General features: G+C 36.2%; 1 protein-coding gene across 2 annotated transcripts in view; it reads left to right on the forward strand.

Annotated features, from left to right (window-relative positions):
- GRB14 (growth factor receptor bound protein 14) overlaps positions 1 to 19,102 on the forward strand; it is a 129,373-nt gene that overhangs the window by 76,970 nt on the left and 33,301 nt on the right. For both annotated transcript variants that reach the window (XM_064382664.1, XM_064382666.1), the window contains 3 exons: positions 12,438 to 12,559; positions 14,491 to 14,565; positions 17,673 to 17,810. In XM_064382664.1, coding sequence (XP_064238734.1) covers positions 12,438 to 12,559; positions 14,491 to 14,565; positions 17,673 to 17,810 — 335 coding nt within the window. The remainder of the gene's footprint in view (positions 1 to 12,437; positions 12,560 to 14,490; positions 14,566 to 17,672; positions 17,811 to 19,102) is intronic.

The following is a 19,102-nucleotide window of genomic DNA, read 5'->3' on the forward strand; positions in this document are numbered from 1 at the left end:
AGTTATTCTTGTGCCTCAGACTCCCGAGTAGCTGGGATTACAGGTGTGCACCATTATGCCTGGCTAATTTTTGTATTTTCAGTAGAAACGGGGTTTCACCATGTTGGCCAGGCTGGTCTTGAACTCCTGACCTCAAGTGATCCCATCTGCCTTAGCCTCCCAAAGTGCTGGGAATACAGGCATAATCTGGTGTAACCTATCTCTGCGCCTGGCTGTTATTAGTATTTTTAATATAAATGCATATGTGTGATAGCTACTACTAGTGTGTATAGAGTATGTATTTTAATATCCATTTTACATACAGGAATACAAAGATCTAGATTCTGTCAGATTCTATAATCTGCATTTTCCATTGAAGCAAATTGGTTTCTTCTCACCACAACATTTCAAGCAAATGCTTCTGAGATTCTATGGTCAGTTTGCCCCTGTCTCACTCTATATCTGTCTCAGGCATGCTATAATTTAAATTTTGAACCCCCAAGAACAGTTTCAGATAAACGCTCCTAACCCAGGTAGTAATGAAATTACTGAGATTGAACAGAGCCAGATATTTATTTTGGCTGAGCAAGAGGATCATGCTAAAAATTACCTGTTTTTGAATTTTTAAAAACATGAATTGTATAATAATATTATGTTTGTAACTTTGAGTTCAATATCCATATTTCATATCCTCTGCCTATAATTATTACTATATGCTGCTGAGAATTTTAATAGGCAGAGTAAATCATTGAAGGCAACTAAATATTTTGATTTTGTTATGAATGTCTGAATGGCCTGATTTTGGATCATATTATTATATGGTTCTACTTGTATACACACTTTGATAGACAATGAATTTACAATGTCAGTATATCAACAAATATTTCTCCTTTCACGAAGTAGTAAACCAGGTTTTGTAACTGGTGTGGTTTGCTTCACAGCCACTGGATGTCACTATAGCTCCCCAGATGGAATCCTCTCTGCTTTTATAATCAATGTAAGAGTAAGGGTGGGGGAAAACTTCAACTTCAAGTCCTCTGAAACTTAAAGGGATCCATGTTTGTCTTGCTCCCATTTTGATTCCTAATTGAAGCCATGGTATGAAGCAGTGGCAATTAACACAATACCTCAAGCGCATACCTATAGACTCCTCGGGAAGAGGAATTAATTGTATTTTAGTATCATTGCTAGGGACAGCTGAGATTTCCATTGCGAATATCATTGTGGAGTGGCTTTAATAAGCAAAATGAATGACTGGAGGCTTTTAATGAAACCATTTAATGTGTGCAGCTATGCCCACGTGATCGCCTTAAGACAGAAGCGATGCACAGTGACAGTGAGGGAATGGTTCACAGCGTCCTGCTTGGAAGCTGCTCCTTCACTCTTTTTTCTTTTTTAACAAAGAAAGTACAAGTGTTTTTCCTGTTCTGGAGCTGATATGTAGTTGGACTTTCTGTGCAGTATATAACATACCAGTCATCAGAGTTATGACCACCCTCATCACAGCAGAAATCATTGTGAAGCCTTTGGGACATGTGGCACTGTGTTTCCTTTCATGAAGAGAATCATGTGCTCTGACCCCCTGTGCTTTGAGGAGACTTGGTGTCCTGGTGGCACGCACAGACCGGAAATGGGCAATATTTAACTAGCAAAGAGTAGGAAGCGCCCATAGCTAAATCTGCCTCCTGATTCAGCTGATTTTTCCTTCTACGTATTCTCATAGCCTCGGCTACATGAATTTAGGTCCTGACATCTCTCCCCTCAGGTATTATATTAGCCTCACAACTGGTCCTCCTGCCTCTGGTAGTACCAAAGTTATCCACCTGAATGCAGACCTGATTCTTTTTGCATTTGGGTCCAAGGTCCTCTGTGGAGCTTGTAGCATCTTGTGACCTGTCTGCCCTTCATAGCTTCAGCCTTATGTCTCACCCCTCCCTCCTTTTAGTTTATACATTAGAGAACTGCCTGCACATGCCTGCATACACTACAGTTTCTACTATTTCTTGCTTATTCTGTTAAGAGTCACAGGAAACCCCTTCCTGTCCATCTTTACCTGGCTAACTGTTATGCATCTTCCAGGGCTTAAATATTTTAGTTAAAAATGGCAGGAAAGTAAAACCCTAGCCTTTTCTTAAAAATGCTTATGACAATAAAGATGAAAACTCTCAGCTGTCCAAGCTGACTGATAGATAAAGTAGTGCCACAGTCCGAGGAGAGTGGAGAGAGAAAAGCAGTTGGAGGCATCTCATGCTCAGCTGTGTGAAGTACAGTCACCCTTTGCATCTGGCAGCAGGCCGGGAGACACATCTGCCTCTTCCACTTGCCTGGCTGCTTGGTGTAGACTGCTGCTGCTGCTCCAGGGCTGTTCCTTGAGATGATCAGGATGCTTGCTGCCACCACCCATTCTCATTCACCCTTGGGAAACTGCAAATCCTGTAAACAGCAGAGAGGTGCAGGAGGCACCAAGAGTGATCAATCGTGTCCTGGGAGGTGATGCTTCCACAGGACATACTATAGGTGGGTGTGAGAAACAAGCAATGTGGACAAGATTTAGATACAAGGCTGTTCAAAGTAGATTATTTACAATATCAATTAACTAGACAAGTAAAACCTTACAGTATAAAAGGAGAATGTTATAAATTACAGTACATCCATAGGATGTAATGATGTAATATTATGCAGCTTTTGATCATGCTGTTATTCTTCCTTTGAAGATTGATGTGGGCAAATGTAAGGTTATGATGATGATAGAATAAAATCAGTGTATAAGCGTATAATGTTTTCTAATATCATAAAACTTTGTGCACATACACACATGTAGAGCAAGAGAAAAAGACAAGAAGGAAATATATTGAAAGATTAGGTGCTTATTCCTGATTGACAGGTGTAAAGATGTATTGTGATTGTAAGTTATCTGTATTTTTTTTTTAAATGGAATGTATTACTTAATAATCAGAAACAAATAAACACAATTTTTAAAACTTTTAAAGAGATTTTTAGAGCCTTAGTTCAGACATCTTTCTGAAGCCCCAAGTTAGACAAAATACACATCTTCTTTGCTGCTGTAACATTTTCTACAACTATCTTGACAGTGATCATATTATTAAAATTAGGCAGTAATTCCATGGAGCTGGGACTCTCTGTACACCTGGATCTTTGTAATTCAGAGCCTAAGACAAATAAATGTGTTTTGAACTAAGTCCTACTAAACTGTAATGTATTTATATCAAATAATTCATAGGGTGGATAACAAAGTACATAGAAGGAATAGGCTTGGAAAAGAAGCCAAAGAAATCACATGCTGTGCTCAGATAAAATTTCCTCTGAGTCCTTAAAGAATGCTCTGAGAACCTTCAAATTAATGGAAGCTCGTTTGTAAGCTCTTCAGATATTTACCCAGTCAACTTGAGATCATATATATGCAGGCATTTTGTGGAAAAATAATGCTGTCTTTGAATATAAGTTGCAATAGTTGGGTCTGAGTTAATTAAAGAGTGTTTCCACTTGCTGAAGAATGAACTGCAGGGCCTTTATAGCCATCAAGCTGAAGTGTCACAATTTTCCTATTATTGCACTTGGGGAGTTGAATGTGTCTGATGGCAATTTTCTGGGGGATCCTGCTGGTATTAAGTAGTATTCTTAGGTTAAGGAACCTTTTAGGAATTCAGCTGTGTTTTATTCTTTGCTTCTCCAGTTTTTGTTTTGCTTGGCCAGAGGCTGTTCATTTTTTATCTGAAAATAAGATTGACAAAATGTATGTAGTTTCTACCCAGCACAGAGAAGTACAAAGACCATTTGTCTCCTGGAGTTTCCTGTAAAAAAGGTATTCAAAAAATTGTTTTCTGAGCGAATTAGAGGTAAAAGCCACTTTTGTTTCTTCTCTTATCAAGTGATGAGAAGAGTAGGGACTCAGATTTCTATTTGAGCTCCACGCTGTACTTGGCAGTAGATTCAGCAAAGAAATCCAGGCAGAAGGTCACAGGTGAGCACTTTCCATTCTTGGAGGATGGAGGTTTTTAAAAAGACTTTGATGTTAAATCAACAGTTTCAGAAGAAACTTCTTGCTTTCTTCTTCTTTCTTCTTTTCTTTTTCTTTTTTTTTTTTTAAAGAAAGTTTCTGAAAATTAGAAAACAGGATTACCTGTAGTTATTATTTGGTAATATTTCTTTTTATTGCCATAAGACCTTAATGACCTATTAGAAATAAAAAAATACAACTTAAAGCAATATGACATTTTTGTTTTTGTTTTGAAAAAGCTTTTAAAATGCTTTTTGAAGCTTTTCTTTCTTTTTCCTTCTTCTTGGTTGCTATGTTGAAGTAATTTAAGAGGGCTTCCCTCCTATTTTTCTACCTACATATGAGTGGTAGTTGAAAATTGTAATTTACTTTCCAATGCCCAAAAAATAACATCAGAAGGTTTTATTTTAAATAGATTTGTATCTGTGAAGTTTTAATAATATGTTTTAGTATAGTATTTTAGATGAATTTTATGAAGTTTTTAAAATAAAGTCTTTAAAATAATAATTTTGAATTCTTGTGATTCCTACCTGTAGTCATGGCTCAAATGGTAACTCAAAAAGTACCTAAGTTCATTCTGGATTTTGAACATTGTAGCAAAGAACCCCTAGCTGTAGAATTAATATCTTTCCTTTTGATATTTGAAATATATGATAAATAACTTAATAGAATTACTTAGTTGGTTAAACTTTGCTTGAAAGGAAAAAGGTCCATAGAAAGTTTGTTAAAGGCCCTTTGGTTTAGTGTTTCGTTTTCCCTTTTCTTAGGTCTTGGTAGTGACGTTCCTTGGCTAGACCTAGGCAAGAGAAAGTTGGTCTTCAGCAACGTTTCACCTCCTTTTTTAGCATTTTTATTTTATTTTTCTCAAAGTAATCCGTCTAGTCATCTTGCATCTTCCTGTTGAATTTTCTGCCTGCTGGGGCCTGTATTTAGTCAGATATCTGCACTTAAAAAAGAAATGCTAATTTTATGTGACATATGATTAACTGATGTTCAATTATGCCTCCCAGGGTTGTTTGGATTATTGTAACATTAATCCTTTAACATAATGAGATGGGTTGGAGGAAGGTACAATGCATCCAAATTGGGATGGTGATACATAAATTTAAAAAGAATATGTAATATAATTTCTAAAAATCAGATTCTGTAATAAGAAAATTATATCTTCATTACCAGGCTAGTATATAAGGTAAAAAACTACTGCTGCATTCAATCTGCTTGACTTTTATTAGCTTCCCTAATATGTTTATCTGAATTTTTGGTAGAACAGTACTAGAAATCTTTTTCAAAGGAATGGAATGTATGTTTTTGGCTTTATATACTCTCTATTTCTTGATGGCTTTTTAAAAGACATATTTTTCTTTTTCTTTTTTTTTTTTTTTTTTTTTTTTTTGAGACGGAGTTTCGCTCTCGTTACCCAGGCTGGAGTGCAATGGCGCGATCTCGGCTCACCGCAACCTCCGCCTACTGGGTTCAGGCAATTCTCCTGCCTCAGCCTCCTGAGTAGCTGGGATTACAGGCACGCGCCACCATGCCCAGCTAATTTTTTGTGTTAGTAGAGACGGGGTTTCACCATGTTGACCAGGATGGTCTCGATCTCTTGACCTCGTGATCCACCCGCCTCGGCCTCCCAAAGTGCTGGGATTACAGGCTTGAGACACCACGCCCGGCCGACATATTTTTCTTTTTCTTTTTTTTCTTTTTGTGAGGCAGAGTCTTACTCTGTCACCCAGGCTGGAGTGCAGTGGCACAAGCTCAGCTCACTGCAGCCTCCACCTCCTGGGTTCAAGTGATTCTCCTGCCTTAGCCTCCTAAGTAGCTGGGATTACAGGCACCTAACAACCATGCCCGGCTAATTTTTTGTATTATTTATAGAGATGGGGTTTCCCTCTGTTGACTAGGATGGTCTCAAGCTCCTAAAGTCAGGTGATCCACCCACCTCGGCCTCCCAAAGTGCTGGGATTATAGGCGTGAGCCACTGTGCCCAGCCAAAAGACATATTTTTCTTAAGATTACCAGATTATCTTTCTAGTGCTAGTAACTGCATTATGTAAATACTTGGTTTTATAGTTCTGTGACATTTTCTGCAAATATTGTATCCTTTTTTATTTTTTCAAGATTGGTATTCTGGTTTTTATTTGCATGTAGTCAACAAAACCCCTGACTAGATTCTACTTGATAACTATACATATTACACTAGTTCTTTTTTATATTCAGCCTCCTGAGTAGCTGGGATTACAGGCATGAGTCACTGCACCTGCTTAGTTCTTTAGTTACATATTTATCATAGCTGTTCAAATGTAGTTTGATTGTTTAACCCTTTGTGTTTTATTTCCTTATTTGATGCAGTCCAAATTCAAATGATTTGTGCTTTCATGGAAAGTAAAGATTGACATAATTTGAAACCTTGCCCACTACTGTTTTGTCCCTTACACTGAAAATGTGATTTACTTTTAGTTAATTAGCAAATATTTATTGAATACCTTTCAAAATAAAAGAAATGGAAGCAACTAAAGTAGAGAATGGCAGGAGCATGAAAGAGAAATTTTAGTTGCTATAGGCAGAATGCACAGGATATAAATAGATCCAGCAGAGCTGGTAGGGAACGTCCCTTGGGTGAGAACTTCCGTGAAGCTGAGGCAATGCTGTGCAGAGGAAGAACATCAACTTAGGCTCAGACATGTGGCTGTCATTCAACCTGGGCAGACTGGCTATTCTGAACGTCTGTTTCTATCTGTAAAATGGAACTATAACTTGCTAATTAGATTATTATATTGATTTCCTAAGGCTTCTGTAACAAATTATAACAAATTTGGTGGCTTAAACAATAGAAATGTAGTATTTCACAGTTCCTGAGGGTCACATTCCTTCCAAGATCCTTAGGGAGATTCCATCCCTTGCCCATTACAGCTTCTCTTGGCTACTAGCATTCCTTGGCTTGTGATGATTCCATTTGAACCTCTGCTTCCCTGATCACATTGCTTTCCCTATTCTGTCTGTGTTAAATCTTCTGCCTGTCTTAAAAGGATATTTGTAATTGGACTTAGGGCACACCTTAATCAAGAATATTTTCCCATCTCAATATCCTTAATTAAATGACATATTCATAGGCTTTACCACATAAGGCAACATTTACAGGTTCTACAGATTACGACCTGATATCTTTAGGTCCATTATTTAGCTTACTACAGGTATTATAAGAATTAAATACAATAGCAAAACAGCTCTCAGACTGATACATGCAGAAATGTAACCTCCTTTACTATTTAATTTTGAATTAGTTTCTGATACCGAGTCTCCTGGTTTAAGAACAGACAATTTATTCTTCTATTATTTCTTTGCTTTCTGGATTGATCTTAGTCTTATTGGGGAAAATAATCAATGCAGTTTTCATCAATGATTCCATGCACATTAAAATGTGTTCAGTTGAAGGTTTAGACGCACCTTTACTCCTCCAGCACTCTGATGGCACATTTAAATCCCAAGAGGGATATCCGTCTAAGTTTTATGCAACTGTTCTCTTCATGTTCTGGAAACTCCTGCTTTTTAAGCTTATTGCTTATACCATGATGACCCTTAAGTTCATAGTCTTCCCTTAGCCTTTCCATATTTCTTCTCGGACACTTGGTACTACAATACTGTTGCCCCTACTGGGATGCTATGCCCTTGACATTGTATTTAGCTGTTGCTTCTCGGTCATGCTAGATGAAGGGCTTCTACTTAAGGCTAGATTATAGCCTTTCCTCAGTCTATACTCTGATTTGAGCCACAGACCACTGTTAAACCTATCTAGAGTCTTACAACTCTCAGAGAGTTCTATTCAGGAAGGAGGTAGGATATGGGGTCACTTAGGACCTACACCATCCAGTTACCATCTAGCTCCCTCACGATCTTCACTCCACCAGTTTCCTTTAATAATCCTTTAACTATGCCTCCTTTCCCAGAGGGCAGAGGGTGGGTCCCCATATGTGACTGTGGAGGATTGGCTAGGCACGCTTCTTCCTAAACGATTATATTTGTCAAAGATTGGTAAAGTCTACTGTGAAGCTCAAAAAACCAAGAAAAGTCCTCTTGGTTATTTTTTTTTTTTCCTTTCTTTATAGTATATTATGAGGGCAGAATTCATACTGTTTCCTTAGAGGTAGAGGAAGGTAACAGATCCAAGGAAACAGGTTGGCAAAGCAAGCAAACAAGCGTCTTTATTGATATCTTGAAATTGTCTCCCACTGCAGTTGCAGAGAATATATATATGGTGCTTACCATATAGTACATTTAATGATGTGTACCTGTGTTTCATAATCTTGAAAATGCCAGCTGAATTTGTATGAGAAGCAAACAGAAGTTAGGACAGATTTTTAAAGGTGCAATGTCCCACTTGGTATCTCAGTGATCACTGGATCTCCCTCCAGTTTGATTGTCTTGCAGTTTTTCTAGCTTATTAATGGTAACACAGTCCTTCTAAGTTCTAATGCTGAGAACCTTGATGTCTTCCGTAAGCACTTTCTTTTTCACTCCATATCCAATTTGTCAGCAAATTCTGTTGGCCCTACCTTCAAAGTAGATCAAGATTCTGTGTATTTTTTTTAAACTACATCAACTACTACCATGCTAATCTACGTGGTATCATCTCTCCTGGGGTTAGTTCCAATAGCCTATTAAATGGTCTTTGTGCGTTCAGCCTTTTAAAATCAGTTTTCTACTCCACAGTGTGATCCTACTAAAACTTATTAGTTCATGTTATTCCTGTGTTCAAAATGACTTCCCATCTAAGTCAGAGGAAAAGCCAAATCCTTACTATGGACTGCAGGGCTTTCTACAACCCGCCATCTCCTCACCATTATTTAATTTCCTCTCCTGGGATAACCCCTTTTCCTCATTCAGCTTAAGCCACACTAACCTCCTGGCTGTGTTTCAAACATACCAGCCTTGCTCTCACCTCAAGGGCTTTTTAATTGCTCTTCCTCTCTGTCTGCTTGGCTCTTGTCCTCTTCTCTTTTGGGTCTCCTCTTTAACATTACCTTCTCAATGAAGCCTTCTTGACAAGCTGTTGGAAATGGATTCCTATCTCCTATGTCCTCAGCACTTTCTCTCTCTTTCCTGCTCTGTTTTTCCCTGTAAAGTTTATCACCACTATTATTGTTTAAATGTTTGCCCCTCCAAATTTGATGTTGAAATATGATCCCCAGTGTTGGAGGTGGGACTAATGGGAGACTCTGGGTCATGAAGGCAGATCCCTCATGAATGACTTGGTGCCATCCTGTGGTAATGAGTGAGTTCTCACTCTATTAGTTCATACAAGAGCTGGTTGTTCAAAAGACCCTGGCATCTCTATTGCTGTCTTGCCATGTGACACACCTGCTCCCCATTCACCTTGCCACATGTTTCTAAGTTTCCTGAGGCCTCACCAGAAGCAGGTGCTGCTACCATGCTTCCTGTATAGCCATGAGCCAAATAAACCCCTTTTCTGTGTAAATTACCCTACCTCAGGTATTTCTTTATAGCAGCACAAAATGGACTATGACAACCACTTTTTATGATTCACATTTTATTTATTATCTATGTCTTCCCATTAGAATGAAAGCTTCATGAGGGCAGTTATATTGTTATGGCTTCTCCACCACAAAATTCCTAGCCCTAAGATGAGTGTTTGACACACTATAGACCTTCAGGAAATATCTGTTGAACAGATGAACAAATGACCAGGTTGTAACTAACTGCCATACTATATGGATTTATCTATAACAAGCAGAAGCAGACAAGCTTTTTGGGCAGTGTTTGCATTCACTCACATGTTTTAGGAGTTTTGCTATGCTACCTGTGTTCACATTGGATTAGAAGAATAAGAAAGTAGAGGTTTGAAGATTAGTTAGGCTGAACAAGAAAAGGCAAAGGTCTAAATGGAAATGGTGACAGTGGGACCTGGTGTGGGGGTTGTTTGTTGTGTGACAGACAGTCAGAGGAAGAAACCCTGTTATCTGATAATTTCAAGAGTAGAAGATTTCAGAGTAGAAGTAGAGAAAGGTACAAAGGTGAGTTTTAGTTCTATTTTTTTTTTTGAGAGAATGTAATAAAAATGACAATAATAAAAATAGGATAATTTAGGAAGGAAAAAGTCATCTGAAAGGGAAAAATGTAGATGACTTTGTTTTGTTTTTAAGTTTAAAAAGTTTTTTGGTACCATTCACAATTTTGTATATGTACAATTCAGTGGCATTATATGAATTCACATTGTTGTGCAACCATCATGACTGGCCATTGATCTCTAAAATACTTTAATTTTCTCATACTGAAACACTGCATCAATTAAACAGTTACTCCTCATTCCCTACTCCTTCTAGACCCTGGCAACCACCATTCCCCTTTCTGTCTCTATGAATTTGACTATTCTAGATACTTGTATAAGTGGAATCATACAGCATCTGTTCTTTTGTGTTTGTCTTATTTCAGTTAGCGAATAGCTTCAAGGTTCATCTATATTGTAGCATGTGTCAGAATTACATTCCTTTCAGCTGAATATTCCATTGTATGTACTGTATATACCACATTTGTTATCTATGCATTGTTGATGGACATGGACATTAGGTTTTCACCTTTTGGTTTTTGCAAATGATGCTGCTATGAACATTGGTGCACAAATTTCTGTTTGAGTCCCTCCTTTTACTTCTTTTGAGTAAACAGCCAGCATTAGAATTGCTGGATCCTTTGGTAATTTTATGTGTAATAATTTGAAGAACTGACATACTGACTGATTTTAGACACACTGTGTTTGAGGTGGTGGACAGTATAGCAGCTAGGACAGGAGCATGAGTGAAAACAATTACAGCCAGAGATTTCACTTCAGAAAACCTGAAAAATGGGATGGTTGAAGAGGTGAGAATGAATTAGTTTATAGGAGGAGAAAGAAAAGGGTTGAACCTAGACTGAGATAGAGGGAGAAGGAGCTAGTGGAGCCAGTCAATGGGATAGAAAAGGAGCAATCAGAGTTAGGAATAGAACCCCAAGTGTTGATATACACTTAGTTCAAACTCATCCATATTTATTGAGCACTCTTACGAGAACTTCCTTTCAGATGAATAAATGTCTATTTAAGAATGATATTATTTTCAAGGGTATGGGTGTTGTAGGTCACAAATCACTACTGAATGTTGAATTTCTGAGGCACAAATGCTTTTCAAAAACATCCTAGAAACAGTCAAACAGCAGAGAATTTCCATATTCCTTATTTGGTTGTTCTCCATTTCTTGTTTTGCTTTAGTAATTTCCAGTTTCTTTTGTTTTCTCCACCTTTTATTGAAGTATGGTATACATTAAGAAAAGTATACAAACCAAGTGTGCACAACTCAATGAATTCTCAGATACTGCACATACCAGAGTAACCGACCCCCAGATCAAGAAACAGTATTGTACTCACCCCAGTGATTCACTTCATTCCCCCACTTAATATCTCCAAGACCCTTTCTAGCACTGTAGATTAATTTTGCTGTTTTGAACTTTATGTAAGTCAAATCATGTAGTATGCCCTATTTGTGTCTGGATCCTTTAATTAAATATTGTGTTCATGAAATACAATATTTACCTATACCGTTGTGTGTTGTTGTAGTGTATTTTCATTGTGTGCTTTTACACAATTTACTTATTCATTCTCATATCAATGGGCATTAGGGTAGTTTCAAGTTTAGGGCAAGTATGAATAATACTACTGTCAACATCATCACAGTTTCTTATCAAAATAGGAATTTTGCATATTATATTCACCTCTTTAAAACTGCCGTTGCTTACTTAAGTGCCTTTTCTGCCAAGTGCCTTCCCACCCTACTTAATTATCTTCTTTATTAATACAAAATGTATTTTCTTTAGTATTACTTTTGAGAGTATGAAGTACCCCAAGGAATTGGGCTCCTTAAAGAAAAAAATCTATATCTACTTGTATTAAAATTTTCTGTTTAAAGCAGTTATTTCAATTTTTCTCAGTTATCCAGATTAGTCTGGACAGTCTTAAATGCACATGAACCTGTCAAAATTCTTCTTCTTTTAATGAGGTGAATTGTTCAACCTTGAAACAAATATTTAAATTTTGGCACCATGGTGAGTTGGAGAAAAAAATAGCTCTCATATACTTAATGCAGATTTGTTATCAAACATATTATTTACACAGTAATAAAAGGAAATCGAGATAACAAAAAGTACATTATGATATTTTATCCATTGTTTTCTTTTTAGACAAGTCTGCTTTGGTATAAAGATGAATATTAGTAATTGAAGCTTGATGAGAAATTTTATCAATCTGGCTATTTCATAATTAAGTTGAAATCTGCTATGTTTAATAAGGATGTGTAATATATTTTATATGTTTGTATGTGTGTATGCGTGTGTATATGTATATATATATTTGTCTGTTTATCTGTCAACATACTCATTGAAACATTTTAATGATTTACAGAAAGAACCATAGAAGATCATGAACTGGTGATTGAAGTGCTATCCAACTGGGGGATAGAAGAGGAAAACAAGCTATACTTTAGAAAAAATTATGCCAAATATGAGTTCTTTAAAAACCCAGTGGTAAGTGAAATCCTCATTAATAATTATGGAAAATAGATGAATCAGTTAAATTTTACACAAAAGGAGAGTCACTATATATAAAATACAGTCCTATTTGGTAGCTTGTAGATGAAGACTCTGGTCCTTTAAAATTATACCCACATTTCTTATGCTGATAATGATTAGTGAACATTATACATAGAACTTCAGATACACAGGTATAAAACTTTTTAAAGCCATATTGGTAAAGTCTGAACCAAGATGAATTTTGTTATTTAATTTAAAAGTATTAGGAAACCTAGTATTGCCTTTTTTGAAAGGGAAACGATTATACATTTGATGTGGGAAATGAATTTTTATAGGTTCTTAAACAGATTAAGGACAAGTGTTAAGCAAAATATTATACCTTAACCCTTTCTACAGAATTTAGGAAATTTAAATAGACTTTCTAAAGTAAAAAGCAGACTGATGATTGTTGAGAGTATTGTAACGTAGCCAGAAATTAAGATTGACCTGAATCTTGCTGTGCCAAATTATTTTGTTTTCAGTGTAGTAATTTTTGAACTAAGTAGAAATGAGATAAAGACCAGTGCATTATCTCGTAAATACTACTTTTATTGTAGTTCTCTTTAAAAGAGAATAAATGTATGTAACATTCTAATGAAGACTAGGGATCTAGAAAAGTCAGAATAGCCTCTGGGCTCATTATTTTAAATTGTTTTTGTCTCTGCAGCTGCAGCATATTTTTACACTAAGTTTTGGATGATAATTAGATTGAAATGATTCTTTATGAAAAATATATGATACAAACCATAATAGAATATTTTCAAACCCTGAAAGACCTCTCACGTTCTCTTTTATCTTAACCTACTAATAGAAACATAATGGGATGATCTTTGGCAAAGAAAATTAATCATAATAAAAATTAAATAAATTAGAATGTGAAGGGAAAGTGTTTTTGTGTTGTGAGTCTTCATTAAAAAGAATTTAAAACAATATATTTAAAGAAATGTTGTTCAGTGCTCATTTTTATTTTATTTTTTATTTAAACAAGGCTGGACATTTGTTTTATAGACCTATTGCAGTGGTTCTTAACTGGTGGGGTGATACTGACAATGTCTGGAGAAATTTTTGGTTGTCACAACTGCTGGTGAGGGACAGGAGGGCTGCTAGTGAACAGAAGATAGGAATGCTCTAATGCTCTAAACATCTATAATATGCAGAAGAGCCCCCCTCGATATGGAAGTATTACACCAAAATGCTAGTAGAACTGCTGTTGAAAAACCCTGTTCTAGAGGACATATAATACATTTTCCCAAACTTGTCTAATCACGAAATTTACCTAGAAGAGAGTGCTTATTAAAAACACAGAATCTAGGACCTGCCTGGACCTACTGAATCAGAGACTCCAGGAATAAGGCCTGGGAAATCCTATTTTAAACAACTACCTGAGGTAAATTTTATGATTTAAAAGTTTGGGAAAATGGTAGGTAGAAAGAACTGGACTTTTAGCTCCCCAGCCCAGTTTAAATCCTGACCTCCACAGTGTTGTGGGCTGTGACCTTGGGCACACCCTAAACTCTGTACTTCTATGAGCCTTTTCTTTGTCAAATGGGATCCATTGTCCTTTTGTACCTGGTAGGCAGGACTCAGGAAGAAGAAGTGGGAACAAGCATATTGTCAACTTCAGGGCAGTGTTTATTACTCCAGATACCTGAATCCATCCACATCAGCATTATCTGGGTGCATTTGCTATTCTCTGTGCCCAACTCCAGACATTCTCATTAAGGTACCTGAGAGTAGAGTCTAAGGATTGGCCTTTTCAGAAGCACTTTGGGTGAATTTTAGACACACTAGTTTAAAGAACTTTTGCTTTTGATTACTATATTGGTCATAATTGAATCTTTTCTAGCAGGAGTTTTGTGATGATTTAACCTGTATCTTTTTGACAGTATTTTTTTCCAGATCATATGGTATCTTTTGCAACTGAAACCAATGGTGAAATATCCCCCACACAGATTTTGCAGGTAAAATATATATTCATTAGAATATATAAGTAATAGCACAATGAAGGAAAACTTTCAAGTCCTTTTCTATACATGCCCAGATTTTGAAAATTTATGCTATGAATTATTATTAATATTTTTTTGCTGTAGGTAAAACTAGAAAAAAAAAGCACTCAGGTAAAGAATGCCCTAAATCAATAAAGCTCGCTAACAATATTCTTCTTCCCAGATTTAGCCAATTGTTAAAGGATTTTACATATTTAAAAATGTGTGTCTTAAAAGGAAATTTGCAATTTTGTTCTGTGATGTGTGTAAAGATCCTGTTAGTCTTTAGAAAAATCAAAATTCTTCATCAAATTTAGATATTTTACCAATAGATACTTAGTACTAGCTTTCATAATAAATACCCTCAATCCTATTTGTAATATAATATTTAGAAAATAAATGAAAGGATATAAAAGATACAGAATGCAAATGTATACATAGCATTTGTAATAGCTGTGATGGAAATCCTTGCATAGAATTGTGAAATATTCTTAGCTGAATTGAGAATACTAGTTATTAATTAAAAATCTCCTTAATTTTGTATCTATTGTACTCATTTCTTCCACACTGGCAGTGGCTTGAAATTGTTATTTTCAAAGACATTGTTGTTATAATAAATGAATGATTTCGGTTATTTTCTTTAATTTTTGATAGGTTTGTAGCTTTACATCAGAAGCTCTACAGTTGTTTTTCACAGGTTAATGTTGAGCAATGTCTTTATAATGGTTGCTGTTTGAGCTAAGCCCCATGCATCCCCAAACCCACTTAGTATTCCCTGATCTTTAATGAAGACAACTTTTATTATTTCCAATATTGCTTGACCTTAATATTAGGTTGGTATGTCTATCATGGATTTGTTTTCTGTGGGATTTTTAATAGGTTATATTTCATTTTTGTGCTTCAGAATATTTTTGAAACATGATTAGTCTCCAGAGATTTTTCTAAAAGCTGCTTCTGTGCTGCTGGGTTTTTACAGAGACACCCCGTCAAAATGTTAGGTAAATGGCAGCAGCAGCTGTGCCCCAGGACTTTCAGATCTCAGCCCTCTGAATGCTTCACCACTGTATTACAACACAGTGGTGGGATGGAGTTTTTATTCCACCTCCTTTTGCGAGTCTTCCTATAGCACAGTTCTATTGCTTTAATGTTAAATTATAAAAACAAGAAAAATCATAGGCTTTGGAATCAGATAGTCCTGCATGTGCCCCTGACCTCTTCTCTCCACTGAGGCAATGTTTCCACTTTTTAAAAGGTTTCTTCTTTTTCTAATGTGACCTCTATGACTCTCTTTTTAAAATTTAATTGGTTTGGTTTAATAACTTGGAAAGCACTCAAACTAAAAAACCTACTTGCCTGTTTTGCATGTCAATTAATTAATATCTGTGGCTCATTAAATTAAATTTCTCTTAGTAATTTACTTTAAAAAACATAAATATCTACTATCAGTATTTCCTTGAGTAGCCTTTTAAAATGTGTTACATTATTTTAGTTAATAAATTCCCTTACTTTCAATTTTTTCCCATTTGTTTATTCAGAGGGATTTTTCTTCTCTTTCTTTTTTTTTTTTTTTAAATGAGACACTAATGCATTTCCACTGTCTTATTAAGGATGCTGAGCACAACCACTCGGTTGAGCTATTCCTTTTCGTTCTCATTTTCTTGACTAACACATGCCCACTGTCTCAGTTAATTATTACCATGTAACAAACTATTCCAAGCCTTTATGGTTTAAAGTACCCATTTACATTTTGCCAACAATTTTGTGGGACAGGTATCTAGGAAGTGTTCAGCTGGGTGGGTAATCTCTAAGGCATATTGACTTAGTGCTAGGGACTGAGGGTCCCCTTCGAAGAGAGCTTTTTGACTGCATGTCTTTTGATACTGCTTGGTGTCTGTCTGTCTCCCTGTCTCATGGTGTCTCATCCTGCAGGGCTCCCACTTTCTCTTTCTCTCTCTCTCTCTCTCTGCCTGTCTCATGGTGTCTCATCCTGCAGGACTCCCACTTTCTCTCTCTGTCTCTGTCTCTCTCTCTGCCTGTCTCATGGTGTCTCATCCTGCAGGGCTCCCACTTTCTCTCTCTCTCTCTCTCTCTCTCTCTCTCTCTCTCTCTCTCTCTCTCTCTCTCTCTCTGCCTGTCTCATGGTGTCTCATCCTGCAGGGCTTTTCCAGTTGCATTGGGTTTCTTACCTGTGATGGTCTCAGTGTAGTCACATTTCTTACGTGACAGCTGGCTTCCAAAGGTCAAGTCATGAAAAGCACCAGGCTAGTTAGGGACTATACCTAGAACTAGCAAAGGGTCACTTCCACCATATTCTATGGGTCAAAGCAATGACAGGCTTGCTTGCATTCAAGGGGATGGAGAAAGACTCCATCATTTTGTGGCTCATTGGCAAGATGACATTGCAAAAGAGCATGTATGGAAGACATTGTTGCAGTCCCTTTTGGAAAACATGACCTGCCACATCCACCCACAACTAAGAACTATAGATGACAAAGAAATGATAGTTTTGTTTACTTTACTCTTCTCAAGGAGGTGAACTTGGCTCAACTTCCTGCTTCACAATAGAAGTCAGGGTTGTGGTCTTACTTATACCATAATGAGGTTAATAGGCAAACCTGTAATCTCAGGGAAAACCATGAAAAAGGAGAAAAGTATATCATAGGACTTAACTCTGTAGATGACTTCCAACTTTTTGAGTGGACATTCAATTAGCTTATAATTTTGGTAGTTAGATAACTAAGTACTATCATTTAGAATGTATATTTTGTGAATTCATTTTCATTTGAAGAGTCTCAGGTTTTTGAAAAACTCTGATTTATTTTCTGTTGTATGTATGTGTGTATACACACACACGGAGACAGAGAGAGAGAGAAAGAGAGAGAGGGAGAGAGACAGAGAGAAAGAGATACACCAAGGACTAGCAAAGCACATGCAGTATACACACACAGTAATTACTGTAATGTTGTATGTTATGATCCTGTTTGATTTTTACATGTTTATATTTGAAATTTTAACATGATTAGTATAAGGTGACCATATCATTGATTCAATCATAGTATGAAAATATATAAATTTTCTTTCAGATGTTTCTCAGTTCAAGCACATATCCTGAAATTCATGGCTTCTTACATGCGAAAGAACAGGGAAAGAAGTCTTGGAAAAAAGTTTACTTTTTTCTAAGAAGATCTGGTTTATATTTTTCTACTAAAGGGACATCGAAGGTAAATTGAAGTATCTATGATGTGTTATAAATGACATATTAGCTGTAAGTTAAAACATGTTTACTTTGTTGTATTTATTACTTTATTACTTGATGTTAAAGGTTGGTCTTAATTTTTTTGATTTAAAACATTTGCCCTGACCTGTTTGAACATTAACTACTCAGCTTTACTTCACACTGGTTTCAACATCATATCTTTGATGGAGTCTGGGTGCTCTTTCAGTACAACATGTATTACTCCTTTTTCCTCACTCTGAATTCACTCCTTGGCTGCAGAATTTGAAGCTCAATGTCGTATATGCCTTTTCTTTTTTTCCTCAGCTCATGCTGCTGATCTTATCTACTTCTGAACTTCTGTTGATCAACATCAACAGAACAGTTAATAATAAAATAGTTAATAAAAGGACTCATCTGAGTCATTTATTGCTCTTTTATTATTGATTGATGGATTTATTTGAATAGGTTTTTAAGGAATAGGTTGTATTTGGTTACATGAATAAGTTCTTTTTTTTTTTTTTTTTTAAAGATACAGGCACGTGTATGTTCATTGCAGCACTATTCACAATAGCAAAGACATGAAATCAACCTAAATACCCCATCAATGGTAGATTGGAAAAGAAAATGTGGTATATATACATCATAGACTACTATGCAGTCATAAAAAGAATGAGATCATGTCCTTTGTAGGAACATGGACAGAACTGGAGGCCATTATTCTTTTTTATCTTTTTGGTTTTTTCTTTGAAAGAAAGAAAGAAAAAGAATAAAGAAGAGGAGGAAAAAGGAAGAGAAAGAGAGAGAGAGAATGGGAGTATTGCTTTCTTGCCTAGTCTAGAATGCAGTTTAGTAATGGGTATTGAAAACCTCTTTTATACCAATAATTATACTTGATGTAAACAGGAAGGAATAAGGGAAGAAAATAACAAACGAGCAGCCAACCAATATTTCATTTAAACCTATGAAATGCTATGTGATTACTGAGGAGTGATTTACTTCCAATTATGTAGTCACTTTTGGAATAGGTGTGAGGTGGTAATGTGTGTTTTGTGTGTTTGAAGTGGAGAGTTCTATAAATGTTTATTAAGTTTACTTGTTCCAGGTCTGAGTTCAAGTCCTAAATGTCCTTGTTAATTTTCTGTCTCGTTGCTCTATAAAATCATTAGCTCTCCTTGTTACATTGATCCTTTTGCCATTATATAATGTCCTTCTTTGCCTCTTTTGCTCTTTGTTGCTTTAAAGTCTACTTTATCAGAGGCGAGAATTGCATCTCCTGCTTTTTGTTTATTTGTTTAT

Source organism: Aotus nancymaae, unplaced genomic scaffold (genome assembly GCF_030222135.1).
Source record: "Aotus nancymaae isolate 86718 unplaced genomic scaffold, 86718_ANA_hifiasm-v0.15.2.pri h1tg000029l, whole genome shotgun sequence".
NCBI classification, from domain to species: Eukaryota; Metazoa; Chordata; class Mammalia; order Primates; family Aotidae; genus Aotus; species Aotus nancymaae.